General features: G+C 39.7%; 1 protein-coding gene across 4 annotated transcripts in view; it reads right to left on the bottom strand.

Annotated features, from left to right (window-relative positions):
• The window catches only part of robo1 (roundabout, axon guidance receptor, homolog 1 (Drosophila)), a 225071-nt gene that overhangs the window by 185581 nt on the left and 22723 nt on the right, over positions 1 to 16767 (bottom strand). For all 4 annotated transcript variants that reach the window (XM_076873331.1, XM_076873327.1, XM_076873328.1 and 1 more), the window contains exon 2: positions 14739 to 14863. In XM_076873331.1, the coding sequence (XP_076729446.1) occupies positions 14739 to 14826 (88 nt within the window). In that variant the 5' untranslated portion in view covers positions 14827 to 14863. The remainder of the gene's footprint in view (positions 1 to 14738; positions 14864 to 16767) is intronic.

Here is a 16767-nt window from a genome sequence, read left to right as displayed (position 1 = left end):
GTTACCTACTCTATTAAAACAGATACAAACATGTTGTGTCGCTCAGAAAAAGTGCAGATATATAAACCAAAGATACACATAGCAGAGAACCATGTTACGAAATACATAGTTGGATCATTTTGATGATATTTATCCACTAATGATATAGTATATTCCATTTATCCATTCTATTACCAATAAAGTATTGGTCAGGGTTGGACCATGCATAAGCCCATGACTGATGGCTAATCAATATCAAGCGGCACAGGTCTTATTGAACAAATGGCTATAGATAGAGAAACATCTGGAAATGCTAAGCCTTCTGAAAGCTCTGGTAATGGAAGACAGCAACACATTCACAAGAAAACTGGTGAGCACAAATACATGTCTGTAGTGAAAGTTGGAGTATACTGTGCACATCTTTAAAAACCTGACCTGTCAAAATCCCAACACGCAAAGCAATAAAACTATTAAACCACGCAGATCTGTCCCGAAGACCCACGTAATGCTGGTGAGGTGGAGCACAGTGGGGAGGGTCAGTGTTTGACAGCAAATGTCAGATCTGGTGTGAACATGTCAGGTAGGAGTGAAACAAGCCCTGTCAGGTCCTCACTCACACTCCAGCCTAGAGCGCTGTGTCAGCTATCTTGCTATTGATTCGTACGCTTCTTTGGGGAATTTTGCTTCATCCATTGTCACAGGAACAGCAAAACCAATTGAAAAGAGAAATCAGATGTATAAATAAGCAATGTTCTGCATGAGGGCGCCCAGGAATGACACACTGACATAGTCACCTTGACATAAACCTGCAGCCCCCCTCCCAGAGCAATCAGTGCTGACCAGTGCTGTAAAGCCTTTACACAATGACACACTCACATCCCCTAATGACTCTATATGTGCTTTTAAGTAGATAGAGTCCGTGTCTTTCACTGTCATCAGTAGAAGATTCTTTTTTTTTTCAAAGTGGAAGAGAGATTTCTCCATCGATTTTTATTGCTACTATAAAATTATAAGACAAGTTTTAAATCTGCCGTTAAAGGGATCATTAAAGACTGTAATAGCTATGCTTGATACTGTCCTGTCATTCGTAATTATTACTATCACAGGATATCTTAAGAGTGTGTATAGTACTGTGCCACAAGACTGTCTGACCTGCTCTTTGTGATTGACTATAAAGATCTAAAAAGTAAATATTTAAGCAAACTAATATTTGATATGTGAGGGTGGGTATGATGAGGTCAAATTATGCTCTTTGTCTGCTCCTTCATAGGTTTGGACAAAAGAAGACTGATCAAAGAATGAAATGTACCATTTATTTATTCATCCTAGAGTTGGCGATATGCACTTTTAGGATATTTAAGCAACTTGTGTGTAGAGGGCAAGAAAACATCTCTATTTTGTTATTCATTTCACTCTGTGGGTAAATTACACTTTATCACAGTTCATAAATAACTGTCTCTTGCAATTGCATTTTTCATCTCTCTGGCATGTGTGGAGCAGGGAAATTATTTTACTGCTATTGTTAAATAATTGTCATCATTACCATTGCATTAATAATATAATCTGGAGTTGATATTGCATTCAGAGGTTTAAACAGTGTCTCTTTCAGAAAGACTGAGTTGCAGGCTGACAGGAAGTTGTATGCAGAAGTGAATAAGCAGAAGACTCTTTTTCTAAAGCAGCCACACTCACAAAATCACACAAATGAAGCATTAAAGGGGATTGTCTAAAATGGGCACAGCTCACACAGTCATCTTACTACTGTTAAGTGAGAGTTGAGTGCTTCTCTTCTCTTTTCTATGCTTTGCTTCCTGCTGTTGCTGGGTCAGGAAACATGAGCTTAGCCCCTTAGCTTCTCCCTCAGACATGCAAAGAATGGTCATGTCAGCAGACACTAAGGGCAGTTTTCACTATGGTCCACTTATTCACCATGCAAAGATGTTTACTGTGCAGCTGCACAGAAGCTGAAAATCATTTTGCGGTGTGATTTGCAATGCACAGAGTAACAGGAAAGCTCATTCTGCAGTGTAGTTTAGTTCCATCATAGTTCTACTTCCAATGAGAAGTAGGTAAAGATGAGCCACCCCATGGGTCTCTTCTGCCCACCTCCACTCAGCACACTCATCATCAAATACAGCTCTGATCAAGTGATTGCATGAGTGGTAAATGGGTGGAAGCCTAAGAGGGATGGGACACGCTTTCTTTTGCTTTTACAACTCCGGGCGGTCAGGAAAAAGAAGAAGAAGGGTGAGGACGAGGTAAAAGATACTTTGAAAGACAGTTCACTGACAGCAAGATTAATCACCCAACACAGAGAGGTCTGGGGCAGTGTAGCCATTTGATATGGAACTCTGTACCCCCTCCACACCTGGCCACAATCCATATGAGTCCTGTAGATTTCAGCACCCATTAGCAGCAGCCTTGGCAAATGATACTGTCCCTCACATCCCGTCCCTGCCAGCATCTACTCTAGATAATAAAATACCGCATAACAGACAAAAAGAAAAAGGACCTGTCAAAGATTGTGAAGGGCAGTTATATGGTAATCTGGGATATGTGTGTGTAACTGTGTGTGTATTAGCGTTGTGCAATTTATAAGCACAGTAGAGGTAAGTGGGCAGGTTGAAGACCTCTTCACCACTGTTGTTCATATGGAAATGAGCAATAATGAAGTCAACACTGTCAACTTCACATCTCTCTGTATTGTCACAGTGATAAAGGGCACTAGAGGCAATTAATTTCAGTCAAAATAGTGAATACAGAAGGCCGGGGAAAGGATGTCACAGAGGCTGAAGAGGCTGTATTGTGCCATTGTCAAGTTTCATGTCCTCACAAATCTGTCACAGCACTTCACACAGTTTCACAACAGGCCTCTTTAAACACTAATAACTACCTATTTACACATTAATTTATGTAATTTATGAAAAAAGGAAAACCAGGGCTACACCCCCCCCACCCTCTTTTTCCCCTGTTCGGTTGAAATATGCAAAAGCACTCTTTGTCCAAAAGAGTGCAATCCATTGCATGCATGGTGCGACACATAATGTGTAGATGTGATGTATTATGCAGCTCAGTCAACACTGTTGGACATAAATTTATTTCTTCCTTCATCTTTGGGGTAACTGTGGCTCAGGTAGAGCAGGTCATATACTAATTGGAAGGTTGGTGGTTTGATCCCAGGCTGCTACAGTCTGCATGCAAAAGTATTCTTGGGCAAGCTTCTGAACCCCGAGTTTATCCAGGAGGGAATATTAGATAGAAAGCACTTATACACAAAAAAGGAGTAGAAAGGTGCTACAGAAAATCAGTCCTCTTACCAATTTAAAGGAACATCTTCTAAAACAACTTAATCTTTTTGTCTTTGAACAAAGCTAATGCAGTGGAATGCAACAGCACATTGAAGTCGCAACAGCATATTGATTGAAAACATGAACATGACATGAATACATCACCGGTGCTCTTATTTCAGAAATGACTGATCTGACGTCATATAAACCCGTTTAACTGTGGCAAAACACAATCAAACGTTTAAATATCAGATGTTAATTATATTATAATGCATCTGAAAGGCTGCCAATAAAATACATAACTCTGTAATTTGCTACAGTACATTGGTGCATTTTCATCACCTCAGCTCAGTCAGTAAACTCAAAAGTATATCTTTAAAAATTACAGAAAGAACATACGTAAACATAACATTAGCCAAAACGTGTTTTTATTTAAGTTACTGACTTTTATACAAAATTCCCTCTTGGTCTCACAACAAGTAAACTCTATCCAGAGACACACAGAGAGAAGCTTCCATACTGTGAGAACTAACTTTAAAAGGTAATATAATTGTGGCATTAATTATAGCTTCTGTTTACCTTCAGAATATATTTTTGCACAGAGCGGTGCACAGCTGCGGATTTTATCACCAACCGCTTAAATCCGAATCGATTCTTTCACAGTCCGTATAAACCGGAGAAACAATTACACACAGCATTATCTCTTTCAGTGTACATACAAGTATGAGAGTGTTATATCAAGAACACATCTCAGAAGTCATCTCTTGATGAAGGCTGTTGGCTAATGAGGCTAATAATGTGAGTGAATCTTGAACAAACAAAAGAACAAGCTGGTACCTGTATTACACAGGTCAGAAATTCTCAAATAATGATCATTAACTTGCTATTAAAGCCTTCAGGCATAAAAAACCTGTGACTAATACTAATGTTATAGCACTAAAATGATCGTGAAGGATATATCAATACATCGTTTTGAATTGCTGCTACTCGTGGGGCACTGTAACCTTCAAGCTATGCCTCCTGCAATCAACTCCATGCAGCCGATAAAAGTGAATGTCGAGTACACAGCTGCACTTTTGTGCAGCAAAGCCTGAAGGTGTGACAGACACAGGCAATAAAACTGCGCAAAGAAAAGCAAGATGGTAGAGGAAGCTCGGTTTCCCCTTACCTTTACTCGAAGAAACTTGACATTAATATGACAGGGAGAGATGTAGAGTGGGGGGAGTGCATCATATGGATTCAAGGAGAGGGAAGCAGGGAAAGAAAAAGAACAAGGTAGAAAAGCTGACACTTGACATCAGTCAAGTGAATGTAGTTGGTGGTTCTATCACCGTCAGTACCATCATTATCACCACGAAGCTGTCTCTACAAACAAATGTGTACTTAAAGTATGCGCAGGTGTGTGAGAATATTTACTGTGAGCATATCTGGACTCTTGTGTCTGACTGCATGCGGAAAGATTCCCTTTTCTTCGATGCTGCGGCCTAGCTGTGTACGTTTAACCCCCCACACACTTGGCTCTGCCATAGGTCTTCTCATCCAGGCAATCACATGACAAAGGCCAACGTCCTCTCAGCATCCTTGAGTGCCTGTGATGGGCACCCAGCCAGTGACTGATCACCCGCTCGTTCCCTCTTGTCAGCACTTTCGCTCATCCAGCTCGTCATCAGTGCTCCGGGGTAATAAAACCAATGTCAACCTGCTCCTTGTGAAGTTCACATGGAGAGATAAGGGGAAAAAACCTTCCACTGGCTTTTTGTTCCAAATTAATTTCCCGCAGTCTTTGTGCACACCGTTTCCTGGGTGGCATTTAGTGCTGACAGAATGCTAATCTGATGTTTTCCTGCCTGATTTAAGTGTTCATTAGGAAATTCTGCTGTTTTAAAGCCATTTTCCATTTGACTTTTATAGTCAAGTGTGTGTTTCTAAATGGAAATAACTGATCAGGTGAGGCTGTTCTAGAGCAACAGGGACACCTCTTTCGTTAATTAAAGCTGCATGGGGCTGCTGTAAACATCAGGAAAATAGGGCTGTATATCAGGCTTATTACCTAGATATGATCATCAGCATGGGGACTTTGTCCAGGGAAATCTCTTTTAGTCCGTCAAACAAAGGCTTTGCTCCCCCTAAGGCCACCTGTTCTATATACACACATCATGAGATCCAGAAGAAATTGTAGTCATAGAGAAGGTTAACAGCAAGAGAAATGGAGCAAAAGTTTTGGTAGATCTGCTATAACTCCAACTGGGACTTGGAATGTGCCTTTTTTAATTTCTGCCTATTTACTATTATATAAAAAGTGGAACATTCCCTTTGTACAGTAAAGAATCCTATCTCCCAATGTCCCCTAACAGTTTTTACCCAAATCATTACTTGGAATTGCAACAGACAGCAGTATGTTGGAAGCAAGAGGACCTGTAGGGATTATGAGGGTACAGGTGGGACAACATTAAGAGGAGATAAGGGAAAAACAGAAATATTCTTCCCTAAAACCACAATAGATGCTAAGGCAGTCTTACAGACCGTTATCAGGCCATCATCATAGCTTGGTTATCGTCCCACTGAATGGAAAGGTGGACCGAGACCATCTCAGCACTGTTTACTAGAATGTAGGCATGCAGGCAAACATTTTCTGATTAGTGGAACTTTTTGTCACAATAATAACTGAATTTTTACTATAAATGAATTCAATATATAAAATATGCTTATTTTTTTGGAAAAATATACACCTAATTAAATTAACTTTTAGAAACATTATGGAAAATTCAATTACAAAGTCTACTGTTACATGCAATATGTGTTGTCTCAATTGGAAGTGCTTCCAAGCAAGCCACTGCGGTTGTTTTCCACTCTCAGCCATGATATATAACATCCAGTTAAGTCTTCAATGTTAGACTCGATATGAGCAAATACACTAAACACATTATATTTGTGGTAGAATACTATTAAAAATTACTGTATAACACTGAAATCCTTTTTACATACTGAAATAATGGATCAGATGCATCTTTCAGCTGTGGTTTATTGATGTGGTTGGAAATTTTATTGTAAAGAAAAATATATAACACTGTCCACAGAAGGAGTTGTTTTTTTTTTTAATGATTTTTGGTGTACACCATTTTTCAGCTCCAACATTTCCAACAAGTTGTGATCTTTTTTTTTTAAAATTTTTTTTTAATAAAAGTCTATTAAAATCAGCAAAATCATTGTGCTACTCCACTATATATAGGCAATGAGGGCAGCTTCTACAGGTGGATCCAAATCCCTAAATATTGCAATTTTCACTCAGAAAGAGCCTTAAAAATGGAGACAGGAAGCCTTCATCCTGCTCGCTTTTTCCTCATCGATTGTCTGCATGTCTGTGCCATTGTGCCTCACGGTGGCAGAAGCTAAAGTGATGGAGACAAAAGGCAGTTTGAGTATTAATTCAGCACTCACGTCTTCTTTCAGGATCTTTTCACATGCAAAGCACCGGGCTGCGCATTGGGCAGAAGGGGACGCTGACAATTACAGCCTCACATTGAGCCACCGTCAGAGACTCACTCTTCAGCCTGATTGACAAATGAAAGAGCTGAAATAGCTTCCATTTAAAATGGCCACTTGCCAGAATAGGGGGATCATCTCCAATATCTTGTCTCAAATGGGAAAGGGAAACGATGAGCGTGCATAGGAAATTGAGCTCACAATTCAGTACTTTACAAAGGCCATTCAGGCTACATGCACAGAATACCCAGTGGTACTGCAGAGGCTTTAAAGCTCAAATTCAATGGAACATCAATTAAGACAGAGCAGCGACTTTAAGAGAGGATTTGCATCCAACTGTTCTTTCCCGCAAAACCAAAACATTTTCATACTTTTCCAACTCACCCACCCCCTGACAGATGCACAGATGAACATATACAAGGAGTGCATGTGGAACATAAACATACACTGATGAGTGAAAATTGCCTTTTCTATATGCCTGGAAATCCCTGAAATCCCTGCATGTGATTTCAGCAGGAACAAATAAGATGCTCATTGTCCCAAAAAGCACGTAGGCAGGCACATGGATTTCCAATCATGGGTGATGCTCAATTTGTCTGCCAGTCCTTCAATACATCTCCACAACTGAGTTCAGAATCCAAATCAACAGTTTGTAGAGACGGATGCCTATTGAGCTCCTCATCAAAAGTGAAACTGGAACGACATGACTCCTGTGTGAGTGAGAAATGACAATGTTTTCCTGTTGTGGCAGTGTTATTTTTTACTGACCTTGAAAACGTTAATATCCTGTCATTACTGCATGCAACTATGCTAGATCCAAAAGAATAAAGCAAAAAAGCCAAGAGGGGTTTTCAATAGGCTGGACATTCAATGTAATCTAAACCAAAATCATAAAACGATAGCTGTGACTACATAGGAAACAAGGAAGCATGTGATTTTTGTAGTTTGTCTGCTTTCTTGATCATGACATTAAATTTAAAGACCACCCTTTGCAAGAATGCAATAATGTCTTCACACTGACTTAACAAATTCAACAACCTTGATGGGAAAAACTAGTAAAACAATGAGAAGCACACATGAACAAAAGCACATGAGAAATGCAATATGGCAAGAAAGAGTCTCACTGCTGAGTGCATGAGATGCAGGTAGCCGAAGCACAAACAACACAGGTATATAAAGAACAAGTACTTGTGTCTGAGAGCACAAACAGCTGCAGGGGAGTTCTGCGTGCTGCTGTAGGAGCACAAACAGGTTCTTTAATGGAGAGCGGGATGTGAGGAGAAATTCATTTGTGAGATGACACTCTCCCGTAGCCCCACAGCACAAACCCCATGAGAGGGATGTTTCAGCTCGGAGAATCAGGAGGGCGGGGGGGGGGGGGGGGGGGGGGGGGGGGGGAGCAGTGGGGTCGTGCATGTATGTATGTATGCATGTATGTATGTGTGTGTGCAGGTGTGTGAGAGAGGGCCAAACTTGAGGTATGAGGTGAAAAGATACAAAGGTGCCTGTGTCATGTCTCTGTGGAAATCAATAAAGTCTGCTGTATGCACAGCACACCATATCACGCGTGCATACAAGTGTACACACATTCGCAACTGGGGAGAAATAATGTATGAAGGAGCTGCATGTGAAAAATATGTGCAGCTACACTGGTATTGTACCATCTGGTACTATATTGCCAATTATATTTTATTTAAAACTCCTATAGGAGCCTAATAAAGAATAGACAGGAATATGATTTTTTTCTCTCTCAAATGTGTCCACTGGAATGTTTCTGAATGAAATCATTAAGCCACAAGCTGAGTCATACTGTATGAATATTCAAGTGAAACACGTAGTGCTGCTTGAAGGATGTTCAAAATTAGATTAACAAATGCCTTAAACAAGGTTTCCCAACATTTAGTTAAAATGCCTGTGAGGTTGCTGATGTATGCGTGGCTGGTAATGGTTATAATTAGTCAGCATATTTTATGATGACATTACAGCTTCAGCCATTTCTGTTTATCTTGCTTAAAGTGCCGGAAATGGCTTGCACACACTTGGCAAAGCATGTGATATTAAAGTTTTTTGTAGTCTCATCATAGTTCACCTCTGCGCCTCTGTGGTATTTTATCTTTTGTTGCCTTAGAGGAAGTGTGACCTGAGCTAAATCTTACCTTCCCCTTGGACTAACTTTGTTACAGACCCATTCTTAATGGTAGGGAGCTGAGGTTCAAGATAAAGTCACACTTCATACGTGAGAAGCTATAGCAGAGGGTGTGAAATACAGAGAGCACTACTTCTAAGCTCAGAATATCAAATTTCAAGCCTGCGAGCAAAATATATTGCCAAAAATATGCTGGTTGTGTACAAAAACACCCTCCTTTCATTCACAGACACACAGCTCGATGGCAAAAAGAGAAAAGAATGATAATAAAACAAATGCCCAAATCTCCCACAGCAGATTTTTCATCATTAAATGATGGCCTGAGGGTGGAGGGAGTGTGATGAGGAAACACTGGCTTCTGCTCTGCTCTGTAATTAAATGGTGGCCGAATGAAGTGAGAGGCAGGGAGATGATAAGCACAGGGCTCTGTGCCCCAGGACAGAGGAAATGTGTCAGATGCTCCCAACAATATGGTTATCTGTGACCGAAAATGCTGTTTTGCAAAAAGAAAGATGGCAGACAGATTGCCGCCATTTCCTAATGGAACACTGGAGGCTCTTACACAGAAGTGCAAAAAAAAAAGGCATATTTACATGAAAAACAGAAAAAAAAAACCCTCCGTCAACAATATATGATTTTAAATCCTCTCAATAAGACAATCAATAATAACATCAGATACATTTGGTTCAATTTTTACTCCCCGGGAAGCATAAAAGCAAAGACTTTGTTTTTCTGAACACAATTATTGCCATGTATCATTCTTAATGTTGCAACAGATTAAAAACACATGAATGTGAATGCACTAAAGACAAAAAAAAACATGGGATAGAAAGTGCAAAGGAAAATAACGCACGGCCACAGCACCACAATTTCAGATGACAAGACTGGGATCGGTTCGCTGAAATCAGTATGGACAGAGTTCAGAGGGAAAAAAGAGCACTGGTGTCTTTGACAAAGCTTTTTAATATGTCTTAATGGAATGAATAGTGTCACTAAACTGTATTGTTTTAAAAAACATTCTATCACAAGAATTTCATTATATTAAATGTCAAGCGTTCAATCCTTCCTCTTCCTCCAATAACGCCATACTCTCTCTTGAGAAAGAAAAATGAAACAGTGGTGGTGAAACGAGGATTTTTCATCTAAATACAATTACTGAGCATTTTGCAAAGTGCTGTGAAAAGCAATCAGGAATTACTCTTGAAACTTGGCTAGGAGAGAAACAGACCTGGTTTTTAATGTCTGGGTATTTTATTCTGACTTTTTCATTGCTAAAAAGCTTTTCCTGCCCTTTGCCAAGCAGAGTGTTGTATCGCTGCCAGTCAGGTTTAGAATTCTTTTGATGGGGATTGAAGATGAACACAGTCATCCCTGAAAAAATGGCTGTGACTCCAAGAAGTCACGTGACTGATGCTGAAACTGGCGGCTTCATTTTTTTGGCGTTAGCCTCAAATTAAATCAGACATCAGAAATGACCTTCAAATATCTGCAAAGCCAATATGCTGACTAGGATGCATCAGAGAAAAAGGCCAGTGATCAAGATTTATGGAGTGAGGCTACTCTGTGCGTCAAGAGTGATACATGTCTCATCAACGGTGAAATGAAATGTCAAATTAGTTTGTGTATGCAGGACAGCTGTTTCAGCTCATCTACGCGGATGCTCTAACAGTAAACAAGATACAGAAACAAAACGACCAAAAACTGCAGTCAAATGAGATCCAGAGTGAGAGAAAGGAAGGAAAGAATGAGTGTCAAATAGGGTGCTTATAGCGCAGAACACTAATAAGGAGAGCGTCAGCAGGACAGTGGCAGCAGATCCATTCTCCTCCAGGCTTCATCTTGGCAGTACCTGTTATAAACTTCCTCTGCCGTCTCGCACAATTGGTTCTGTAATTTAAAAAGGTCAGCATGGCTCCTGTGTAATTCAGTACTCTCATGGTGCTGTATTAACCACATATTTAATCACCCTCGGGGTGGTGTGCAAGCTGAATATTGAATGTAAAGGGAAAGAGTGGGACCCACAATACACCACAGGGTCTGGCTCTCTCACCTGACAGAAAGCACTCACACTATGTGGTGGCGCAGTTTAACCATGAACTTTGCTTAGTGTTTCAATTTTTTAATAGAAAAGCATTGGAAACCTGAATGTTTTAAGAAAAAATAGAAGGTCTCTGCAGGAAAGTTTGTTTCTAGTCACACAATGGATGAGTAAATTGAATCAGTATCTGTTGCACTTTGAGTGTAACAGATGTAATATCGTTTGTTATGGATTTCATTTGTCTAGAGAATCACATCAAAGAGCAGATTCACCAAAAACCGCTGTATGAAGAAAAGACAATTCTCCTTTATGGGACATGCAGAGCCACACATACTATATATTGAATGTTTGCTACAGTACAATGTTAAAAAATCAATATAAAGAAGAAATTTAAAGTCAAACTGCCGATAAAACAGAGAAAAGCCTGTATCTGTATCTGCAGTAAATGGACTACACTAGATTCAAACCCTGGCCTGTACAAAATTTTACGCCATATGGTTGCCTGATCAACCAAAACTGTAACTTTATTCAGTTGATATATAAGATACCCTGGAAATGGATTTGGCCTTTAACATGTCAAAGCTGTACCGTTAAAATTGTATTCTGTAGGTAATATTAAATAATAAAAGAAAAAAACCTACATCAATGTCTGAAGCCATATTTGACACAAATATATTTGCTTGTATGGTTATATCACACATTTTGCAATGGCCAACTGTGAGGTTACTAAAATTATCCTCCAACCCTTTCACCAGACACAGACAAGCTCATTATTTGTAACGTATGCAAAAAAACCCTCCAGATCATGTTCAGCAACAACTTTGTGTGAATTTGTGCTCGTTGAAACATCTGTGGATGGCAGCTACAGTACAGTAAAGATTACAGCATGTTTACACAAGTCAACTTTCTGTTGCATGCCAGTCAAATGTAACTTTTTTCATTAAAAAAATAACTTTATCCATTAACTGTATCGGTCTTTGAACACTTTCAAAACATGAGTGCCCTATACTCAGTCCTCCAACTGAATGCAGCCTCTCAGATCACAGATGGAGGACTGAAGATCATGCTAACAAGCTGTTCAAGCTATGCAGTCTGAAACAGTCGAGATCTGGGAACGTGAGATACACTGACACCCACCACCATGATATCCCCATCCACAGTGTTACAAAGAGTACTTCTTCCTGCACTGGCCCCGAACAATGTCACTGAGTGCAAATTACTAGCTGTAGAATCTTTTAGAGCAAACAAAATTTTTTTATGGTGTCCTATTTTTTCCGCCAAAGTTAGATAGTACACATAATAATGGTGCATTACTCATGAATCAGACATGGTTAACAAAGAAGCTCTGAAAACCCAAATGATGAAAGTGCCCTAAATAAAGGAAACAGGGAGTCACTGCTTTCGGGAACAGCTGATATTTACATTAAAGCAAGGAAAATAATAGCACTGTCAGTCATGAAGTATGTAAAGATAAAAAAAAATAAAGCGGCGCTTTGACATTTCTCTCTCATTGAGAAACACGGTCCTGGTGGAATTCAGCTTTCCTAAATCTAGACATTACTGAGAGCTGCCTTCCTTTGCTGACACATGTACAGAAGGTACAACCCATGACTTAGATCTTAGGTTAAGGTGAATTGCCACTGAAGCTAAACAACAGGTGCCTTACATAAGAAAGAATGTCTTTTTTCATATCTTTGTTCCTGACACAATTTTGACTTACAGATACTTCACCCGCCACTTAGAATTCTTGTGGGTATCACCTTGCATCTCTTCAGTGATAAGCTATAGAGATAAGTAAAAGCCCTTGGTATAGCACTCTGATGCCATCAGATTGTTAAGCAAAAATGTTTCGATTCAATCTTAATATAGCTCCTACTGCTGCCAGTCAGAGATCGTGCTCCAAGAGTGTGATTGAAAGCATTTCTGCCAAGGTAGCGATCCCTCATACACACACACGCACACGCACGGACACCATCACATCGGAGACCAGGGAGCTGCATACTGCCCTCTGCTTGACAAGTAAATTGCTTCCTAGATAGTGCTGGTGAAAGAAAATACAAAGAGAAGAAGGTGGTGGCGTGCGCATGGTTAAAGAAAATGAATGAGAGGTGAAAGGCAATAGAAAGAAGCAGAGTAGCCAGAATGAGAAGGTAACAGCAAGCAGTGAATGTGAAATGCTCTGCTAAGCAGGACTGCAAGGGCCTGTTGTCTTGCTGGATGAGAGCTGGGTGGAAAAAAGAGAAATCAGCATGGTGGAACTGAAATGAATGTCAATTGCGGTGACAAAAGCACATAGTGTGGGTGGTTCACTTATCTCAAACAGGGAGACATTTCAGTAAAATGTCACAGGTTAGAAAATCAGTCATGTAAAAACAACCATATCTTAAAGTCTTAAAGCAAACAAGACATGGAACAATTTTGATTATTTATCTCATAGACAGATAAGAAAAGAAATCTGTAAAAGTCAACAGACCAACTTTCAGATATTGATGACAGAAGCCAGTGAAGTATTCATTTAGCAATCTGTGGGTTATTTCAATCTATTTCCCACTGTAAAAAATGAAATAAAAAATAAAAAATCAATTTTTAATAACTTGCAATTTTCAAAGGATGTGAAATCCTTTGGTGACCTTGTGAACTTGAACTTTTTATCAGAAACTACAGAGTAATTCACTTACTCAGTCAAAACTAAGACTTGAAAAAGTTCACCTCCAAATCGCATACACTACAAAAACAACTCCTAATACTTGAATTCATGTGCTTTCCAACCATGCAGCTTCATGGCATCCATTTCCATGCAAGAAGATCCTGCAAATGTAACATGTTGCTGGTCTAGTACTTTTGTCCATATAGTGCATGTATTCAATATATGTACATATATGTTGTCAGGGATCTTCAAAATAACGTCATCAAACATGTAGAGGACTCCTAAAGAAGTTGATAATAATGATCAGCGGAAGGATAAAGTGTTAGTAACATCTACAGTATACTTTGGACACATATAATGAACATAACTGAATGGTGGCTGGATGTGCAGCCCCCACCACAACTGGTTTTTCTTTAATTCCTATGATTCCTATGACTCTGCTTTATTTCATGTACTTTACTTGTACATCAAATTCCCAAACAAGTTCAAGAAAAATTGTTTAAAACAAGATCATCTTACTGGCATAACTTTAGAATCTCTATATCTGTTTTACTGTCCATCTAAGGTTTCTGTGTATTTTGTGTCTTTGTAACCCTTCCATTCTGTATTGTATTGTTTTACAAACCCAAGAAGAGGGAAGAGGAGGGTAAGGTGTAAGTTATTTTCATACTGACAAGCAAAAGTAAGTTCATAGCAGTGCAAAATTAAAATTTTCTGAATATTAGTGTGCTCAAGCCACGGAGGGCCGTTACAAAGTAGTGTACTTCTTTATTTTGTTGTTTGGCAAATCAGGGACTTTTCTAAATATTCCACAGGTACAAGTACCTTTCAGTGAATCAGGAACAGTTGTGCAAATAACTTGAGGTTTAGAGCTGCAAACGCTTTTACTTGTTGTAAAAAATGTCACCAAGAAAATTACTTTGTGCCAAAAAAAAGTTGGCAAAAAAAAAGTTATCTTAGCTCCAAATGATTCAGGATTTAAGTCCCATGTCAACAGTAAGTCACTAAAGCTACAAGAGCGGTGTCAAGCATACAATAAGTCAGACAGCCGTTGACTGACAGACAGACACAGACAAACCATGACGATGGAGGCAGACCATGAAGTCTTGATCACTGATGAGCTGACAAGCACGTGCTGAGAAACATGTCATGTCTTACCTGGGATTAAAGGAACCTCTTGACCCCAAGCCAGCCTGAGGAGGACCATAATGAAGAGGGGCGTGGCCCCTGACCATGTGCCACGCATAATGATGCTCACTGTCCTGGCATCACTTAAGGTCAAACTGAAAAAACAGATTAAAAACAAACAGTTAAACATCGGTTATATAGCTGGGAATTCTCTCACACATGTAAATACCAACCGGAAAGAAAAAAAAAGTTGTGTAATGCATAAAATTTCCTACTTCTTACTTTCAAGAATCATAATACACAACGCAGCTCTCACATCTAAATGACTCACAATCTTTTAATGAGTTCCTTCACGTTGTAATTCAGTGTCATTCCATAATTTTTTGTCAGAAGAGAGTTCAGTCTTGCTAACAATGCCAAGAAGGCTACAAATCAACTTTCCTTGTTGCAAAACTCTGACCTAGCATCTTATTTTGTTCACAACACAACAGAAGTCGGTGTCAAATTGATTTCAGACGCGGGAGCCAAGATGTCAGAGTTTAGTGGTGTGTGTGTGTGTCTGAGAGAGAGAGAGAGAGAATGCTGCCCTACTGAAATCACCTGCACATAGTGACAAGGACCGTCTGTGGCATGGAAATAAATCGGAGGATTCTCCAGATCAGCCATCTGTGGAACAACCTAGTCACCCTTGTTTGATTACATCCAGCAGGCCAGGCAGCCTTGACTGCTTCGTTTCTTGGTCTTTCAGACTTCCCTCCCTGCGCTGTGAGGCAGTATGATTTTCTCTTTACAGCCTTTTTTCCAGGCATGACATACTCCTTGAGTTGGATATGCTTCAACAAAAACATGATGGACATGCTTTATCAAATATTTCAAGGCACCACAGCAGTGACTGAGTCTCTACAAGCATTGGATCATTTATAATGATGATTTACATTACCATTCCACAACAACCAGTGGAATTCAACATATGTTGCAATGACAGTGAATTTGGCACTGCTATGAAAACTTTCTGGTTTCATATTACTTAATTCTTCCAGACTTGCATGTCTTTTAATAACGCACTAAATGGACCATGTATTTGCCACTTATCATGGAAGCTTTTATGTCATTCTTTTCCTCACAGCTGCATCGATTTAGTCTTGCACCTCTTTTATTTCCTGGCTTTTGAATGAGATAAGTCACTGAAAAGTCTCTCTGTTAGATCTCAACGTTGGGGTTGCACCAACATGTGTTTTCATTACTTTATTCCTTCAGTGTCACAGCAAACTCTAAGAATTATTTGTTGTATTTGCACATTTGTTTCCATATGACAATCATTTTCCTGCCTAAATGTCTTATAAAGTCCCAGTTGTTGCATTCACTACTCATGGCCATGTGAATCCATACCATACTAACAGTTTCCTTGAAGACTAGCAGGCTAGCATCCCCCATTATTGTTGATAATTGTGTCAGATAAACACTGCATCTTCCTCTTGCAGGCAATCTGATAAATACCCAATTACCAGTAAGGAGATGGCTGTGACAAGTCAGCATCAGAGGTCTTTGGTTTGGGAATGGCATTGGGAGGACCCCCTCAACCCTCCATCAAGTAGGGAGCTGGATTCATAATTCAACTCATCACAGTGTTCCATTTGATTGATGAATGGACAAATTGGAGATAAAAGAAGATTTATTTGAGCCCTACCTCCTGGAAACTACAAACACACATAAGGATGCATCACAGTCCAATCATTGACTATTGCTCAGGACTCATTATTAAACCTGCTTCCATCAAAGGGAATGCACATGTTTCGCTAGACTTGTTTCAGCGCCTTCGACTTTGTTCACTACAGATTCAGTTCGGGAGGAATGAAAGGACTTTATTGTCTCTTTTTATCTGACTCAATGACTGCTGAATGGATTCAAGCCAATTAATCAGGCACTGACAAGCAGCATTGCTGCTGGCTCAGTGACCAACTCCAACAAAAGACGGGAACCATCAGCAGAACAGTCGCTGCCCACAAATTGATTTCTGTAGGCCTACAAAACCGAGGCAATGCCAACTCAACAGGAATCA

Source organism: Maylandia zebra, linkage group LG14 (genome assembly GCF_041146795.1).
Source record: "Maylandia zebra isolate NMK-2024a linkage group LG14, Mzebra_GT3a, whole genome shotgun sequence".
Lineage (NCBI taxonomy): Eukaryota > Metazoa > Chordata > Actinopteri > Cichliformes > Cichlidae > Maylandia > Maylandia zebra.
Note: the sequence above shows the minus strand (reverse complement) of the source record. Positions and strands in the feature narration are given on the sequence as shown.